The sequence below is a fragment of the Mustela nigripes genome, chromosome 14 (genome assembly GCF_022355385.1).
Source record: "Mustela nigripes isolate SB6536 chromosome 14, MUSNIG.SB6536, whole genome shotgun sequence".
NCBI classification, from domain to species: Eukaryota; Metazoa; Chordata; class Mammalia; order Carnivora; family Mustelidae; genus Mustela; species Mustela nigripes.
This window is the reverse complement of record NC_081570.1, coordinates 58342662-58362957: the sequence shown is the minus strand read 5'-3', so window position 1 is coordinate 58362957 and position 20296 is coordinate 58342662. Positions and strand designations below refer to the sequence as shown.

The window sequence follows — 20296 nt, the reverse complement described above, 5'->3', positions numbered from 1 at the left end:
TAAAAAAAAAGGTGGGGAATTTCAATACTTCATTTTGTTAAAAAATGAAAATGTTATTTAAGTGAGTTTGTTGGTTTTTTTTCTGTTGGATGAGAAATATAGCATATCACAGGGGGAATTCAGAGGTTCAGTTTTGACATTTTTATTTTGTACTGTTTATTTGTAAGGGTAATTAACAAATTGTCAAGAAAGCATAAATCTCTGGAGATCTGTACCAAGAGAAATGTCAGTATGATAACTCTTTGTTTATTTGAAATTTTCATAGTGATCACTCACTCAGTGAGGACCTTTAGAAAAAAAAAATATGATCATTGTACATGAAGTATTTTATTTGGCATATCTGTCTTTATTTCATAGACTCTGTATAATTGAGTGCTTTTCCCAGGTTTATTTTTCCTTTAAAATATTTGTGCGAAGTAGGCCATGTGAGTACCAGAAATTTCAGCTCAGAAATATGAAGCAGGAATAATTTTGCATGTAACTTACAAAGGCTCTTTTGAAAATCAAAATGATCAAATGTGAATTTTATAGTCTCTTTTTGTTATGTCAATCTATTTTATTATCATGATATTATACAGTTTAGTAGCATAATTAAAATATCACATGTGGAACCCATAGCCCAAACAGTATTTCAACTTAATTAGTAGACATGCATACCTACGTCTCTTCTAAGGTATTCATGGGCTCTGCCCAGGAGACAGCCTAGGTGAAAAAACATGACTGATCTAATCCATTTAAACCTGTACTAGTTTCTCTTGTAACTGAGGGTAGAGAGTACTGTGGGAACAGGAGATGGGGATAGTTCTATAAAACACAATAAAGCTTAAGAAGAGTAAAAAAACAAACAAAAAAAGATTTTATTTATTTGAGAGAGAGAGAGAGAGGGCATGCAAGTGGGAGGAGAAGCAGAGGAAGACAGAGAATCTCAAGCTGATTCCATGCTGAGCATGGAACCTGATGCAGGGCTCAATCTCATGACTCTGAGATCATGACCTGAGCAGAAATCAAGGGTCAGACACTTGACCGACTGAGCCACCCAGACAGCCCTAAATTAGTTTTTTTTCAATGATTCTAGACCAAGCCCAGTGCACTTCATGGAAGATGGTAGGCAGCTAAATATATTTAATTGTTGGATGAGGTGAGGGGTTAAAAGAACAAAATACAACCTTTCTAATAGCTTATAAAAGGGAGAAAAAAGAATTGGTAGAGACATGCTTTTCTTAAAGGAACACTTTTGAAAATATGATTTTGTACCTTTTAATCAAACACTGAAATCTAATCGATGCTACTAGAACAACAGGGGTTCATTTTTACATGTTGCAAATTTAAAAATTGAGATTATTTAAATAGGAGTTAGGATTAAGCTTACTTTTACTTTATGTTTTAAAAAAAGTTTCCTGGGGCGCCTGGGTGGCTCAGTGGTTTGGGCTGCTGCCTTCGGCTCGGGTCATGATCTCAGGGTCCTGGGATCGAGCCCCGCATCGGGCTCTCTGCTCCCCAGGAAGCCTGCTTCCCTTTCTCTCTCTCTCTCTCTCTCTGCCTGCCTCTCTGCCTACTTGTGATCTCTGTCTGTCAAATAAATAAATAAAATCCTTAAAAAAAAATAAAAATAAAAATGAAAAAAGTTTCCTAAGAAAGTGAGCAAAGTAAACAAGCTTACTGAGCTGTTGTATCTATGAGAGAGGTTAAATCATTTTCAGGCAAATTCCTCCCCATCCCCTCTCCACATCTTTTGAGAGTTCAATCTGTAGGTGTGTTAGTTTTCTACAGCAGTTCTCTTACAAATTAGTATCAGTTTAGTGGCTTAAAACAAGATCAATTCCTCTTGCAATTCTGTTAGAAGCCTGACATGAATCTCACTGGGTTAATCTCAAATTGTTCATGGGGCTGCATTCCTTTCTCCAGCCTCTGAAGGAGAATCGGAGACTTACTTCCTTACCTTTTTCAGTTTCTAGAAGCCATCTCCATGGCTTAACTCAATTCATGGCTCCCTTCCTCTATGTTAAAAACCTGCAACACTGTATCTCTCTGACTCCCTCTTTCTTACCAGAGCTGGATAAAGTTCTCAGGTTTTAAGGATTTATGTGATTACATGGAGCCCAGCCAGGTAATCCAGGAGAATCTCCCCATCACAAGACCCTTACCATGAACCATATCTACAAAATCCTTTTTGTCACATGTGATAACATATTCACAGGTTCTAGGAACTGAGATGTCGATCTCTTTGACGGCCATCTGTGTACACACTGAGAGGTAGCACTCAGTTCACAGGACCGTGAGTCAGCATCAGAAGATACTGATGTAGATTGATTTTTTAAAAATTGGTGTATAATAATTTATACTTGTCAATGAAGGCAATTACCACCTTTAAATAAAACTTTCATTAATTGTTTGAAATGCTTTTATGTACATACAGTTTTAAAAATAATTTAATGATTATTTAATGGTAAATTATTAATAGTAATAATTCCATTGCCTTCCACAAATCTGCATTTTCACATAATTTATTTATAATGACAATATAGCTTTATATATATGAACTATCTTATATTCTGTTTGCACCCAATTCTTATATATACAACTATACAAATAGGCCATATTTTATTAAGCTTTAATCTTGATGTTAGAGATTTATGTGTTTATAGTTTCTTATTAACATAGATAATGAAGTCAACTGAACATTGACTTATTTATACAAGGGTTTTGCTTTTATTGAGTAAATCCCTTGGAAAAAATTGCTTTGAAAGAAATTTACAGAGTAAAAATATATGACTATCTGAAGGTTGTCTACATAGTCCCCTCTTTTTATTTGTTTGTAGAACCATAATTTTGTTCAGTTACTAGTTGGTAGGGTGGTTTAAGCCCCAGGGGATGAATTTGTCCTATAAGTAAAACCTGGAATTTTCTATGTCCTTTGCCAGTGATTGGTTTCAGAATTTGTGGGTCAAATTTGTCCAAAAAGATTAAATTGAAATTTTTTTTAGCTAGTGAGGGTTTGGTTAGAGCTGGAATTTAGTTAGGATGCTGAATTTAGTTAGGATGTCTGTTATAGCTCTAGTTCAGATGAGTGGAGGAGCTGAACTAGAATGAGGTTGGAACAAGAGCAAAAGTCATTGAAGAGGGTGAGACAAAAGGAACATTCAAAGATAATTGACATATTGGGCCAGGATGGCTATAAAACAAGCAAGTGCCATTGCTGGGATTGTGGGTTTGTGGTGCAGCGTGTTTTGGATGTTCAGGGATGTTGACTTTATTTTTTTATTTTTTATTTTTTATTTATTTTTTTAAAGATTTTTATTTATTTATCAGAGAGAGAGAGAGGGGGAGAGAGCGAGCACAGGCAGACAGAATGGCAGGCAGAGGCAGAGGGAGAAGCAGGCTCCCTGCTGAGCAAGGAGCCGGATGTGGGACTCGATCCCAGGACGCTGGGATCATGACCCGAGCCGAAGGCAGCTGCTTAACCAACTGAGCCACCCAGGTGTCCCGACTTTATTTTTTTTTAAAGATTTTATTTATTTATTTGACAGAGAGAGAGAGAGAGAGAGAGAGAGAGATCACAAGTAGGCAGAGAGGCAGGCAGAGGTGGGGGGAAGCAGGCTCCCTGTGGAGCAGAGAGCCCGATGTGGGGCTCAATCTCAGGACCCTGAGATCATGACCTGAGCTGAAAGCAGAGGCTTAACCCACTGAACCACCCAGGCGCCCCAGGGATGTTGACTTTAACTTGATGTCCTAAGGACAAGCATCCAAATATGTGTGGGCTTCAAGAGATACCTTGGGTTCAGTGGAATGTACTGTGAGGAACAAATGCAAGCCCCATATACAATTTTAAATTTTCCAGTAGTGGCACTTTTAAGAAGTAATAATAATAATAATAATAATAATAATAATAAAATAATAAGGAAGCAATGTTGATTTTAATAGTGTATTGTATTTGATACAATATATCAAAAATCTTATCATTTCATTAGATAGTCATTATGTATTCCAACATCTCACTTTGTTCTGGCCACATTTCAAGGGCTTCATCGTCATGCACAATTAGAAAAATGAATTTAGGAGCCAGTTATAAAGTCAGTACCTTTCTTCGCTTGCAAATATGAACTTGTGTTTGGCTTCTTTCTGGGATTTTTGCTGTTGTGAGTAACACTGTAATGAACAGCCATATATAGAACTCCTGGTGCAGTAATTAAGGATGGTATATTCCTAGGTGCAGGACGGCTGGCAGGCAGCAGGTGAAATAGTGCTCACTTTATTCTCCAAGGTGGTTACTCCAGTTCACATGCCAGCCAGTGGTGTGGAAAAGAGTCCTTACTGCTCTACCCCCATACCAACATTTGGAAAAGTCTCCTTTCTTCATTTTTGTCAAACTAGTGGGTGTAAAATGGTTTCTTATTTCTTCACAATTTGCATTTTTCTGATTATTAATGAGCCTGAATACCTTTTGAGAAGTATGTGAACCTTCATTTGTCCTCGTCTATAGAAATTACAAATATTTATTCATTCAAATATAAATATACTTATATATGTTATATGCCATATATTCATATGTCGTATTATATATTTATTCACAAATATTTTATTTTTGAGCACTGTCTATTACATATTGGTCTAGGTATAGAGACTATACTAGTAGGGGGGAAATAGTCTCATATCTTGCCTTCTAGGAGTTTAGTTCTAGTGTTGTGTATATCGTGAAGAGGAAGAGAAAAAAACAATAACAATAAAAAAAGGTGAAGCGGCGTATGTCAAGTGTTATTAGTAAACCTCATTTAAGTCCGGTTCAGCCATTTTATGCCAGGACTTAACTTAGCTTCTGCAGTTGTAAAAAGGAGATGGTAATAATACCATCTTCATTGTTTATTCAATGCATATGAAGAACTTGACACAGCCCTGGCAAATTGTAAGACTCAGAAAATGCTAACAAGTATTATTTCCCCCCTTTTTGCTTCTCCTTTTTCCCTGTAATTTCTTCTCAGAACTTCTGAAGTTTAAGATTAAATATGTTTTGGTTTGTTGAAGTGTTGGCTTTCATTAGGGTGTCAACCTATTGGTACTTTCTGTGACAAGACAGATGAACTTAGCTAATTTTGAGATGTGTTTTTGGAATTTCAAGCTTCTTAAATCCCCAAAACCAAGAGCCTGAGAATGGGTACTTTTTAAAAAGCTACATCATGTCAAATGCCAAAAATGTGGGAAAATCTGTAGGAATGCCTTGTATTCATTCAGGGTTGTGTCCTATGAACATAAATTTTGCCTGAATTAATCATTTTAATCTAAAACCAAGTTACCGTAAACCATGTGCAAAGTGCTGTATAGAAGAGATGCGTGTGACCTTGTTAATCTTTGGAACAATTACGTGTCCCTCTTTCTTAGATAATGATGTTGAAAATGATCTTCAATCAGACATCGGTTGAGCACTGCAAGACTCACACTGAAAAGCTGAAAGAATGCAACTTCTTCTTAATAGCTGTGCGCCTGGCTTCACTGAACCAGATCTTGGATCCCTGGGTTTATCTGCTGCTAAGAAAGATCCTTCTTCGAAAGTTTTGTCAGGTAGCCAATGCTGTCTCCAGCTGCTCTAATGATGGACAGAAAGGGCAGCCTATCTCATTATCCAATGAAATAATACAGACAGGAGCATGAAAGAAAACACCTAATCAACTTGCATGTTCACAGCTTTTGGCAACAAAGTAGCCATAAACCTTACTGTGAATTTAGGCATCTCTAGCATGCCACTGTTTATGCATCGAAGGAGAATTTTGATATAAGGCTAAATGGTCTCAGAAGCCTAGATAATCCCCTATGTGCCAAAAGTGTTGAAACGCAAACAAAGGAAAATATATTATTAACAGTCTAGTGTTTTTGGGTCTCTGCCATGTGTAGCTGAATATATGATTATTTATGGGATGAAAACATTTTTTGTTATATAAATGATCTTGGTCTGTGGTGGGGGTGGAGTGGGGAAAGTTAATATTCCAGTGTACTGAGTACATGGGGGACGGAATGCATAGATCATCAGAGATAGGCGGTAATTTGCCTTTGTCTAAAGACCTTGATCTTCTGTATTCTCTTTCTTTCTATCTCTCCATGTCACTCTTTTCCCCTTACATTTTTTAAAAAGTTGCATTAGGATAAGAAACATAAATGTATCCATAATATTCAGTGGTGTTGATGTAAATATTGCTCAATGCATAAATTATCTGCTGAACTTAACGAAGTTTAAGTTTTGGATGTGTTGGTAATTATGTTTACTCCTATATAAGAGCCAATTGCATTTATTTGAAATATGACAGGATTTATGACTATCCAAATCACTCTATGTTCTTCTTTTTTAATGTATTTTTCATTCTTAAAAGCCTGGGTAAGATTTATGAATCCGATCTGGAGAGTCAGGAAAGTGATTTTTCAAAATGCTATTTAAGAACTGATTTGAGAACTAAATACAGGTACTGTGGTTAGTTCTCTTCCCTGATTGTTCCACCAAAAGTATCCTCTAGTCTTCTGGATATTTAACTACTAACTCTAATTTCTACAGAGTTAATACTAACTCCGTTAAATATTTTGAAGTTTCCATAAAGAGTTTCTATAGTTTGGCCTATTTATAGAATTAGAAAATTAATAGTATTGGCCCCTCACAGCACTTTCTCTATTCTCTCTTCAAAGTAGCTCTGTATCTAAATATTTATTATTAATATGTTTTCTTACACTCTATGTGTGTACAAACCTTATAACTAAGCTAGGTATCTTTTTGACACAAGTAGATTATTACACTAAGTTTGAGAGTGGCACTTAAAAAACAAACAGAAAAACTTCCCCCCAAAACATAACAATCTTTTAAATGAGACCTACACAAAATGCTCTTTGTATCCTTTGGAGCATTCATTTTGCAAACTCATTAACATTTTCTCATGAAGATAGTAATCTACAGCTTGCCTTATTGCATTCCTAATTTTAAAAGTTTGAGATTTATTTTATATTTCTTTATAGTAACTACTTTTCCCCTCGTGTTTAGTAGGCATTTGAGGAATAGTTGATTTTAATAGGTACTACATATCTATTAGATTAATATATAAACCATCCAGGTCAGTTGGGAATAATCAATTTATTATTATTATTATGAATACCATGTCAAACTGAGTGGATAAACAAGGTCTGCTGAGAGTGTTTATGTAATTCATGATGGTTCCACTAATCTATGTTGTAGAAAAAAAAAGATGATATAGAACCTAATACTAAAACCCTGTTATAAAATCTGTCTATGATATAGAATTGGATTATCCCACCAGTCACCTCATGAAGAATTAGACAAAGCTACCTCCTTTGTCCCAGGAAAAATGTGCACTTAAATGACCTTACAGAAAAGAGGCCTTCCCTCTTGAATCGTCCTCTGGTCCTAGGTCATAATCTGATAGACACACACACGGTATGGACTTAAGTGGTACGAGTGGGATTGGGTTTTCCCTTCCAGCACCTAGTACGACACTTGAAATGTAAGAAGAGTTCAGCATTTATTCAATGAATGAATGAATGAATGGCTGCCAAAGCCAAGTGTGTCTTGGTAAGGTGCCTGCCATATGACTGAAGGGCCACATGCCATTATAGTCCATCATACTAATGAGGTGAACGCTCTCTGTTTCTTTAATTCAGAAAAATGAATTTACCTTCAAATGTGTAGTAACATATTACTGTACAACAAAGTGCTTTATCTGTATTTTAATAATTTAATAATTTAAGAGACTGATACTTCCAAATGGAGATGGAGATTACTGTCAAAGAAATACCACTTTTCCTCCAAGCGCAGAAATACATAAAGACAAAACAACCTGACACTTATCCTTAAGTTCACAATAAATTTCTGCCCGTGATACGTGGCAGGAGTGGACACATCTGGCAGTTTTTCAACAAGGTTGAAAAGAAAGTGGAGAAGGAAAAATGATGTAAATGGAGTGGGTTTTGTTATCAGGCCAGCCATTGGTTTGTCCAGGGAAAAGCTGATAAGAAATATAAGCCCCAAATGATTTCAACCTTTGGATGATAATTGAAGTTAGATTTCAGAAATGTTGTACAGAGGCCCTAGATGTGGTCAGAAAGTGAACAGACATCTGAAGTCACTGCATTAAAAATCTGCTTCCAAGTTTAAGTTTATTGGCCTTTAAATTCTTCCTCATATACTTTGTTTATCTATGTATCTGTCTGAGCAGGAAAAGAAGATGTGAGCATAAATTATGATGATTCTTAACTTGACAGTATTGATTTAAAAAAAATTAAAGGCCTAGGAAACCACCTGGGAAGAAGTGAGGATAATGTAGAAATTAAGGTACAATCAGCTACTGTAGATTGTACATAGCAGGACTGTTTTTCCAAATGATGAATTTATGCAGCTAAGCTGTCATAGACGAGAAGGATGATGTGCTATATCCAATAAGAATATTTTATGTTTCAAATAAAATCAGTGCAGTGGATATCTCAAAACTACTTTAAATGTTTTATCTTAAGATTTATCAAAATTTGCCTAAGGCTGTATACCAGGATATTTTTAAGTAGATCTGTTTAATCTTGACAGATTTAAATGACTATGAATCAAAAAGTGCACAAAAAGTGTACATTTATTTATTATATAAAAAATCTCTTGGCTGCGTTATAGAATAAAATTGTGGAAGCTCATGTAAAAGTTAACTGTAAGAGACCCTGGGACCATGCTGGCATAGAGTGATGGACCAACTAGAAACTCTCAAGACATAACTATTTTTCAAAGGTGGTCAATCTGTGACAATATTCTAATAATAGATTTTCCAGTGAATTAGATCTTTTATTCATTGATACTTTTTATCTGTTGGCTTTGAGTCCTAATTTGTGATTAGTTTCAATCTTTCCGTGTCAGCAATCACTTAATGGTTCTTTTGTACTGGGATTAAATCAGAGACAGAAAGTAGAAAAATTTTTATTGTTCACAGTTTAAACACATATATTCATATTTATTTTTAAATATTTAACCCCAAAAGCTGTTCTCAAAATAAACAGGATACCAGAAGATGAGTGACATGGAAAGATTGCAGAGTATTTATTCCTAAGAACATATTAAAAGCTTAATGTGGAAAATTAAAATTTCTATGATTTACCCATGTGAAAAGTTTAGACCATCACCCATGCCAAATCTTCAGAGATGTTTATTGACGGTTTTATGCTCACATACATCCCCAAATCGCTAAAACTGAGGTTTTAGTAAATGTGCAGAATTGTGCAATGAATAAGATTAAATCATTTTAAAAAGGAGGACTATTTAACACAGTGGCTATATTTAGAGGACTGTTATCTGAATTGCAATAAAATTCTGATAAGAGATGGCATACATCTGTGATGTTTCCTAACATAGATTTTGATAGAGCCAATTTGAAAATCAACCTAAAACTCACATGCACATTTGTTAAAGAGTTGTAGCAGTTCGGTATTCTAAGACAACTAACTAGTGATTACATATGAAGCATGAAACAGAGAATTAGGGAAAATGTTAAAATTATAATTCTGTTAGATTGGAATCCTTTATATAGATACTGATTTCATATGAAATTTCATATTAAGCTGAGTTACTCAAAAGATTTCAGTTTTATTAGGAATTCATATCTCTAGTTATCCAGTAAAATCTTTTACCTGTCTTCTTTGAATACCTTTTTTTGGATTGAGCCACCTTGCATAAAACAGAAGAAAATAAAAAGAATAGTGCAGAGTGAACTTGTTCTCCAAGTGACAAAGGAAAAACTGAGACTATGCCCTTCTCAGAAAGACTTCCCCAAGTCTAGAGTTAAGGAATTATTATTATTTTTTTTACAAGAAGATCAACAATTCATGTTAAAGTCAGATGGAAAGATATCCTCAAAACATGCCCCTTAACATTTTCTTTCTCACTTGTCCTTGTTCTCTACTCTTTTAAGGAACAATAGAGCACAGAATTTTTATTTTATATATTCTCTATTTTATAATTCCTAAAATAAAGATTCTATTTTAAAGGTTTATAATTTATACAAGTTGAATTTTAAACCATGACATAATGATACCATAAACTGAGTATATTTTGATTATCTGGAAAAACAGAATCAGATATGTACCATCCATATTCATTTATATATCACTTACTTTCTTTATTGAGAATCAAAATTCTTTCATTTTCAAAATTTTAAGTCAATCAATTTAATATTATCAATGACCTAAATATTTACTGGATTACATGTTTCTTCATTAGGAACGAGACTGTGGCCCCAAACCCCTTGCCTCCAACCTGTTTATTCATTTTCTCAACAAAGAGAAAGTAATAGAAATATTTACTGTTGGTGAAATTGGTATTGTTTTTAAGAGGATAGAGAACAGCTTCATATTTCTAGCAGGCTTATGCCTTAATATATGAAACAGATCTAAGTCTGTTTTTTAGTAAGTCTGCTTTGACGGAACAATTTTATTATGGGAGTAAAGATAGAAAGGAAAGAGATGATCATGAGGAACAAAATCAGATTTTTCCAAGTTTTTGAGCATTTGGAGATGATTCCACCCCTGAAGTCATTTTAAAAAGTGCAGCTCTTACAGTCTTTTGTCAATTGCTTTAGAAACAGAATATTTTGGCTTCTTAATTGAAGTGGATCAGATAGCTAGACAAAAAGTAGCCAATCACCAAACTTCAACAGTTATTTGAAAATGGTTTCTTTATTTTCTGTTTGTGTAGAGTCAAAGCGATAATGTCAAACACAGAAAAATGCATATGACTTACTGATACACTCCAGTGTTCTTTCAACTTTTGAAAATGTACTTATGTCCAGTACGCAAAGGGAGGGGGTGTAGAGAACATAAAGACAGACACGGAGGGAACCTTATACATTTGCAATTTGTTAAATTTCTCCATCCTTTTAGGCCCTTCCACAGAATCAAAGAGAGGAAGGCACCACGTTTATCTTTATCACGTGAATGTCAGTAGGAAAAAGCAAGGAGTGGCCAATATTCTTTTCTGTAAGATCAGGTGTTAAGTTCACTCCAGTCATCACTGACTACTAAATTCTCTTCTTTCCATGTATATATGGAATTTGTATGAAATATTTTACTGTCTCCCTCTTCTCTTACCTAATGTGTATGGACAAATAGCATAAAGTTGAACATTTCTTTACACAAAAAAAGTTTAAAATAGGCACGGATTATCTTCATCTGTTTACAATAAATGAGTGTAAGTACTATTTACATGGCAGATTTAAGCAAGAACTGAAAACATTGACACTTTAATCAATAATGTAAAACTCAGCATAGAAAACGTATGTTTCTCCATCTTTCCTATTCAGCCTCCTATCCCTACACACTTGACTAAGTGGGAAGATAAACTTTTGTCATCTCCATGTAAAGTTTTTTTGGAGTTATCCCCACCATAGGTAAACACCTCTTCCAGTATATTTTAAATGCTAGCCTTCAGGATTGTGGAGACAAAGAATAAGAGACTGAAAACTACATCAAAATTTTGATGGCATTCAATTCATAGCTAGTCTGTGTACTTAATAAATGTGTGTTTTTCATGTTGTGTTTGTCAATGGAAAATAAAGTTGAATGTTCTGAAATGTTCCTGTCTTTTTTTCCTGATGCCAACCCATGTCAGGAATATTTTTTGAAATTGTGTTAAATATATTTTTGAAATCCTATTTGACACGCTTTGTCAAATAACAGCACAATGTAATATGCAGCAGCATTATGCTAACTTAATGATAATACCAATTTGTTTTACATTCTATAACTGTGTACAGTACAAATTATCACTGATTTGCTGTAGATCTGAGGTGCCCTTTTCCTATTTTCAACGTGATATCTAGTCATGTTATAATCCCAGATTTTTTGTTATTAATACGAAAGCACATTTATAAATAATTCTCAATTTAGTTCATCCTCTCATTTGTGGATTCTAGTATAATCTATAGACAGCCAACCAAAGAATTGTCCTTGCTTGTAGTCAGACCCTTTGATAGATTTGTACCGGGGTATTTATGTGAGCTCATTACTATCAGAGACACCCTTTGGACTTACCCAATACTCTCCTCTATGTGCTCATTCAGCTCAATCTACCTCTTCCTTATTTAGTGAAAGGAGATGTTCTATAGAATATATGCTGCTAGGCCAACCTCAACAAAAGTAGCGCACCAGGCTTCTTCCTCCTAAGAAAAGGCAATTAGGGAGAGCTCTGACTGTTCCTTCTCCCATGGGGCTCTAGGCTCCCAACCAGATTTTATGATCTCTATAGTCTTTGCCCTGTTGCATCAGATAAACGTCATAATGATAGCTTCTGGTAGACCAGAAATATCACCACGATGTTTTTGAACCTACATACCATAAAATGAGACACTGCCCAGTTTCAGGTCCTTGAAGGGCATGGGTTCAGACATCGTTAGATATTCTTGGGGTGTTGTGCCCACCGATACCACTTTGCTCACCCACACCAGTTCTGAGCAAATCCAATTTGGAAGTTGGGTGCTCAGAATCCAACCCAGTCCTCCAGGCTTGTTCTTTCCTTCAACATGTATTTGTTGTTGTACCTATGATGTGCCAAGCATTCCGGTAGGTGTTAAGACACAAAGATTTTTTTTCCTAAAAACTCAGCTGTCAATGAATGTATAATCTTGTAGGGAATAGGAAAGAATTTGATCAGAGCTTCTATTAGAGAAAGCATATAGGAGAGGTGAAACTAAAATAGGAAATCATTTCCTGTAGAAGATGGCCGTTAACCTGCATTTTGGAGAAAGGAATGGGTGTTATTTGGGAAGGGGAGGGCATTTTAGGATACCTTTTCAGTTTATTGTCCCAAATTATCATTTCCAGGGGATTCAAAGGAAACTAAATTCTAGTGGCCCTGTGAGAAGTATAGGTCTAAGCATATATCTATAACCTCTCAGAATGGGACAAAGTGGTACGGCCTTGGGGCAGGATTTCTCCACCTCAGCCCTCTGGGCATACTGGGTCAAATAATTCTTTGTTATGGGGCTGCCCTGTGCATTGTAGGCTGTTTAATAATATCTCCAGCCTCTATCCACTAGATGAGAGCAATACTTTGCTAGCATGATGATCAGAAAAATGTCCCTAGCCATTGCAAAATATATTATGGGGGACCTAACTGCTCTCAGGTGAGAACACTGCCTTAAGGCAAAGGCAAGGGCAAGGGCCATGGCCATTGCAAGGGTGTAAGTGTCTGAGGGTTTGCAGGCCAAGGCCATCTGTGAGATCTTGGATCTGAAAGACACCATTCTGGCATTTCCTGAAGCAGCAGGCGCTAGAATGTCAGTTTGTGTATGACTGCACAAAAATGTGGTGTTACCACTACAACAATACCCGGATCATCACAGGCCCTGATCCACTTCCGTAATCACATAAACCTATTCACAAAAGAGGAGGTATAGTTTCTTAGAAAGTATCACCTTTCTATTGATGTCTCCAATCCCTATTTTGTTCTTGATAAGAGGCCGTGGGGTTATATGTCTCTCAAGCGGATATATAAAGGTAATGAGTCCATTTCTCCCAGGATCTTTAAAAATCTGTTATAATTCCTCTTAAGTTCACGTTTCCAGACAGGTGCCTTAGGAGGAGAGAACTAATTTACCAAGCTCTGCCTTTTATGGGATTTTGGCCTATTTGGTCAGTGTTACAGAACTGCAACAGCTTTATTTAATCTGAAAGATGATTTTTATCAAAAAGCAGTCCAACTCTGGGCAAATGTCTCTTTATTGGCCTGTGTTTCTCTGAGCTCATGCCAGTGGTTCAGTACCTCAAGTACGGAGCTATTACCACACATTTTGAAGCCAAAGTTCAACTCAGATCTCTTAAGCTTCTGGTTTGTACAGAATGGGAAGCTGAAAAATTAAACCCCAAATCTGACCCCGCAAAATTAGAACAAGAATACTTATTAATCTACTGTATATTTCTGAGGCCAAGTAAGAAGATCTATGGATAATCAGTATTTATGCCTAACATTCTTAAGCAGTTTTTAAAAGAAGGCTTTGAATATAATATACAAGGTTGCTTGAATTTAATTTTGACAAGAACATGGGAAGAACATAATTCTGAAACAAGTTGCACAAATTGTGGTCTTTTCAAATTAGATTTAACTAGAATATACCTGATAGAACACTGACTTTTGATCACTTTGGGAATCAGAGCCCACCTCACCCCCACCCCAGTAATCAGATGAAAGATATGGATCCCCTCCTCACAAAAAGCACAGACATTTCTTACAGAGTGTCAGAGACTGTACAGCCCTCCTGAATTCTGTCTGTGGATGTCTTGGAAATTTTTGGACACAGGTTAGGAATTCTCACTGTGAGAGAGTCTTTATGATTCAAGGAATCTCACAGCTTTCCATGTTTGGTTAGAAAGCCAAAATCTAAAACTGGAGTTGTCAGCCTAATTGCTTCCTTGTGAATGCCAAAATTCCCTGATATCTCATTATATGACCACAACATAATCAGGGATAGAATTATTAAAAGAAGAGCTGCAATCATTAAAAAAAAAAAATGCCATCACATGGAGAAAAGAAAATAAGACAATCCAACCAGAAGAGGGGAAGCATAGGCTACTCACTAAAAACAGGTCGAAAGTAAAAGTACTATTTTTTTAAAATTACAAGTAATTCAGTGATGCATTTGCCTTACAACAAAGAGCTTGTTTCAGTTTTCACTTGTGCTAACCCAGCAAGAGAGATTTAAAAAGAAGCTATTTAAAAGTCAATTAAAAATAAATCACACCACTTGAAAAATACAATGCCCCCCACACCCAAAAAACCAAAAGATTAGAATGTAACTTTCTGTTAAGTAACTTTGTTATGTTACATGTATACGGATACATACAAATTCACACTTCTGCATGTTCAATGTCTGCATTGCAGTTTAGAAGGAAGACAGCAAGGATGACTTTACTGATTGATCCTTTCAGTGAGAATGCAAGGCATACACTTACAGATCTTCTTACAAATGTAAAATTAATGATGCTTTAGGCCAACACTTAAAGCTATTAGTAAAATGCTGTATTGATGTTTACAGTTTGTGTTTCTCTACAGGGAAAAGTCTGGAGCAATTAATGACATTTATCTTTGCATTTTTCTAGCCTTATTGAGGAAGATGGAAATGAGATTTTATTTTATTTTTATTTATTTTTAATTTTTTTTAAAAGATTTTATTTATTTATTTGACAGAGAGAGATCACAAGTAGGCAGAGAGGCAGGCAGAGAGAGAGAGAGGGAAGCAGGCTCCCTGCCGAGCAGAGAGCCCGATGCGGGACTCGATCCCAGGACCCTGAGATCATGACCTGAGCCGAAGGCAGCGGCTTAACCCACTGAGCCACCCAGGCGCCCCGGAAATGAGATTTTAAAACAATGAATATTTGTCTATTGGAAACAACCCTTTGATACCAAACCATCCTATTTTCTAGATGTGTGTACATGAATTGGACAGCTATATGAGGTGTGCATAAAATTGCAAGTTGATTTTCATGAGTCAGTGGTTTGGAGTCTTCTCCTTTAGCAGATCCATGAAAAGCCATTTTTAGAGAAAAAGCCATTTGTTTTTATTTTCAACATTCCTTGTTGATTTAAACTTTTTTTTTTTTTTTTTTTTGGCTGAGCGTTTTCAAGAATTGTGGTGAAAAAATTAATTTGTAGTTCTTTCGGAATAACTTTTAGAGAAATTATATTGATATTTCATATAGAGATATGACATTTAAAATGATTTTTTAAAACATGATATGTTAGTCACTGTACAGTACATCATTAGTTTTTGATGCAGTGTTCGATGATTCATTGTTTGCATGTAACTCTCAGTGCTCCATGCAATATGTGCCCTCCTTAATACCTATCACCTGGCTAACCCATCCTCCCACCCCCCTTCCTTCTAAAACCCTTGGATTGTCTCTTGAAGTCCATAGTCTCTCATGGTTCATCTCTTCCTCTGATTTTCCCTGCTTCATTTTTCCCTTCCTTCTCCTAATGTCCTCCATGCTATTCTTTATGTTCCACAAATAAGTGAAACCATATGATGATTGACTTTTCCTGCTTGACTTATTTCACTCAGCATCATCTCCAGTTCTGTCTGTGTTGATGGAAATGTTGGGTTTTCATTCTTTCTGATGACTGAGTAATTTTCTATTGTGTATATGGACCACATAATCTTTAGCCATTTGTCTGTCAAAGGGCATCTTGGCTCCTTCCACAGTTTGACTATCATGAACATTCCTGCTATGAACATTGGGGTGCATGTGGCCCTTCTTTTAACTATATTCTGTATCTTTCAGGTAAATACCCAGTAGTGCAATTGCTTGGTCATAGGGTAGCTCTATTTTTAACTTTTTGAGGAACCTCCACACTGTTGGAGTGACTGCACCAACTTGCATTCCCACCAACAGTCTAAGAGAGTTCCCCTGTCTCCACAACATTTCCAACATTTGTTGTTTCTTGCTTTGTCAATTTTTACCATTTTAACTGGTATCAGGTGGTATCTCAATGTGGTTTTGATTTGAATTTCTCCAAAGGCTAATGATGTTGAACAACTATTCCTACACTCTGAAAAGTTTTAATCAGGATGGATGCTGTATATTGTCAAATGCTTTCTTTGCACCAACTGAGAGGACCATGTGGTTCTTCTTTCTCCTCATTAATATGTTCTAGCACATTGATTGATTTGTGAATGTTAAACCACCCTTGCATCCCAGGGATAAATCCCACCTGGTCCGGATGGATAATCCTTCAATGTACCGTTGGATTCTATTAGCTAGGATCTCGTTGAGAATTTTGGCATCCATATTCTTCAGGGATATTGGTCTGAAATTCTCCTTTTTGATGGGGTTTTTGCCTGGTTTTGGGGTCAAGGTAAGGCTGGCCTCATAGAATGAGTCTGGAAGATTTCCTTCTGTTTCTATTTGTTGAAACAGCTTCAGGAGAACTGGTGTTATTTCTTCTTTGAATGTTTGGTAGAATTCCGCAGGAAATCCATCAGGTCCTGGACTTTTGTTTTTTGGGAGGTTTTTGATCACTACTTAATCTAGTTACTGGTTATTGGTCTATTCAGGTTGTCAGTTTCTTCCTGTTTCAGTCTTGGTAGTTTATAGGTTTCCAGGAAGGCATCCATTTCTTCCAAGTTGCTTAATTTATTGGCATATAGTTGTTGATAATAGTTTCTGATAATTATTTCTATTTCCTTCGTGTTAGTTGTGATCTCTCCCTTTCATTCATAATTTTATTAATTTGGGCCCTTTCTCTTTTCTTTTGGATAAGTCTGGCCAATGGTTTATCAATCTTATCAATTCTTTCAAAAAAACAGTTTCTAGGTTGATCTATTCTACTGTATTTCTGGTTTCTAGTTCATTGATCCATGCTTGAATCTTATTTCTCTTCTCATACATGGCTTAGGCATGTATGAGGCTTGTTTTTTGTTTTTTGTTTTTTTTCCCAGTTGTTTAAGATGTAAAGTTAGTTGGTGAATTCAGGATTTTTCTTTTCTTTTCTTTTCTTTTTTTTTTTTTGAGTGAGGCTGATGATTGATTTATTACCAAGCTCTGATGAGGAGCCACTGCCTTAAATGTTGCACAGCCCTAATTAGATATTCTTGGCCCTTATCCTTATCTCAGATTTTCTCCTTACCATGACAATTTTGAATATTTCTGTTATTATACCTTCAGCATAATTTTTATTGATAGCTTAAATAATTTATTTGTTAATTTGATTAATTAATATTGACCACTACTAAAATACTATATGTTTAATTTAAAATATTTTAAAATATTTTTAAAATGAAATTATTTCATTAAAATGCTCTATAAAATTTTTTGGGTCATAATGAAAGAGAAACATTTCTAATATTGGGAAAGGAGTCAGAACACTTATGTCCAATGATCTGATTTGCTATTCACGGTTATCTGTCCTTGACAATTCAGTAAACCACTCAGGAAACCAATAATTTTCTCATCAGCACAAAATCGTTAGGATTAAATAAGACAACGAAGATAAGGACACTTTTGGAAGTGCTATACAAGTAGTTGATGGTTAATTTATTTTATTATGTTCATTGATGGAACAGCATTAAAAATTAATTATAATATCTCATCTTAAGCAACTATTGCACAGTCTTGCTAATTTAGTATTAGGGATTCAGCAGAACACCCAAGTGATATTAAAAAACTGGTTCTGGTCCCACATAGGGTGTGTGTGTTTAAGAAAGATACAGTAGCTTCTTTTAAATTTAGTTGCCTTATCTGTACCGTCAGGGTTGGTCTTCTGTGTGATATCTTCTAACTGAAAAACGTGATTCTCCTGTCTCTCTGGAATGTCATACAGCTAATCTTGTCAACTAAACACAGAGAAGTTCTTTTCTTTTGAACCTTGAAAAACAACTCATAGAAAACCTCTAGGAGACACAGATAGCAGTCCCATAAAATGTTTGTTTCTTTTTTCTCTAAAAAGAATTTTTAAGGTTCTTGTTCTCCCTCTCCTTTGAGATTGTTCTCTTTTCTCAACCAGATCTCAAGATCCTTGAATACAGAGACCATGTCTTCTTCTCGTTAAGGTATTTTGCCTGCTTTCCCCTTGCTCCTCATCCAAACTACCAAATCCTAGTTCTTGTTGTTAAATGTGATGGATCTTACTTACTTCTTTATTTTGGCTCAGCACTTCTACACATTACTCAGTGCTCACCTAAGTATACTCTTTAATCCCATCACCTGTTTCACCCATCCCCCCATATCCTCCCCTCTGGTAACCATCGATTTATTCTCTATAGTTAAGGATCTGTTTCTTGATTTGTCTCTCTTCTTTTTTTCCTTTGTTTTTGTTTTCATTTTTTTTTGTTTCCACATACGATGTTTGTTTTTCTCTGACTTATTTTATTTATCATTATTTCTAGCTCCACCCATATTGTTGCAAATGGATGGCAAGATTTCTTCTTCTTTTTTTTTAATGGCTGAGTAATACCCCGTTGTATATCTAGACCATATCTTCTTTATCCATTCCTCTGTCAATGGACACTTGGACTGCTTCCATAATTAGGTTATTATAAGTAATGTTGCAATAAACATAGCAGTGCATATATCCTTCTGAATTTGTGTTTTATATTCTTCAGGTAAATATCTAGTAGTGGAATTACTGGATCATATGATAATTCTATTTCTAATTTTTTGAGGAACCTCCATCTTGTTTTCCATGGTGACTGTACCAGTTTGCATTCCCACCAATGGTGCATGAGGGTTCATTTTTTGCCACATCCTCCCCAAACACTTATGTCTTATGTTGTTGATTTTAGCCATTCTGATAGGAGTGAAGTGGTATCTTCACTGTAGTTTTGATTTGTCTTTCTCTGATGATGAGTGACATTGAGCATCATTTCACATGTCTATTGGCCATCTGTAGGTCTTCTTTGGAGAAATGTTATGTTCATGTCTTCTGTCCACTTTTTCAACTGGATTATTTGGTTTTTGGGTGTTGAAATATGTGCTTCTTTCCTCAAATACATTTTATTTTTTAATCTCAATGTTACATGCATCCCTTTAAAAAGGTCACATAGTGTAAAAAGGCCCTATTCTCAGTCTAGCCCTACTCCCAGCACTCTGCTACACTTTCAGCTTCTTTTTCAACATTTCTTCTAGCATAAATGACTGTATTTCTAAATAACGTACTTGTGTTGCTATCTCTCGCTTCATCAACTTTAGACATTGTATGTTGATTTATTTTGCTGGATTTAGCTTTCTCCTCACCCATTTTCCCATTATGGTTATAACACAATGTTTTTTGAATCAGTATTCAGTGTTTGTATTTTTCTTACAATGCAGATATCCCTCAGTGCTCAATCATAGTACCGTGACCACGTTTCCTTTCTGGGACACATTTTTCTTATTTTTAGAGTTAAGAACCTATCGAGTTAAACTTGCTTATTAGCTTTCTTTGTGCCAAAACCTAAACCTTAACGTTTTCCAAGTGACCAAGCCTATCTGATCATCTTTACCCACTTTGGAATCCTGGGTTTCTTGCCATTTACCCTTGTGCCTCTTATTTATATATATATATACACATATATATTCATTTATTAGACACCATGTTTTCTAGATCCTGTGTCTGAAATTGTTTCTTGAATTATTCACTCATTTTGAACACACCTGCTTTAAATGGGCTTTTTAATGTAAGGAAAAGGAACCAAACTCCTAGCAAAAGAAAGAAAATGTTTTAAGTAAACATAAACACTAATAACAATGGGGATAATAACAATAGCAGTAAAGATAATTTTATGAGCAACTGTATTTTACGTATGTCATC

The 20296-nt window shown here is 35.5% G+C and overlaps 1 protein-coding gene across 4 annotated transcripts in view; it reads left to right on the top strand.

Annotated features, from left to right (window-relative positions):
• Positions 1 to 20296, top strand: part of PTGER3 (prostaglandin E receptor 3) — a 195811-nt gene that overhangs the window by 27627 nt on the left and 147888 nt on the right. For 2 of the 4 annotated variants that reach the window (XM_059375111.1, XM_059375110.1), the window contains exon 2: positions 5374 to 5553. The exons of 1 other annotated variant lie outside the window; for it this stretch is intronic. In XM_059375111.1, coding sequence (XP_059231094.1) covers positions 5374 to 5553 — 180 coding nt within the window. Of the gene's footprint in view, positions 1 to 5373; positions 5564 to 7411; positions 7439 to 10818; positions 11586 to 20296 lie in introns of those variants that run through there. One more of the 4 variants, XM_059375114.1, reaches the window with a different exon arrangement.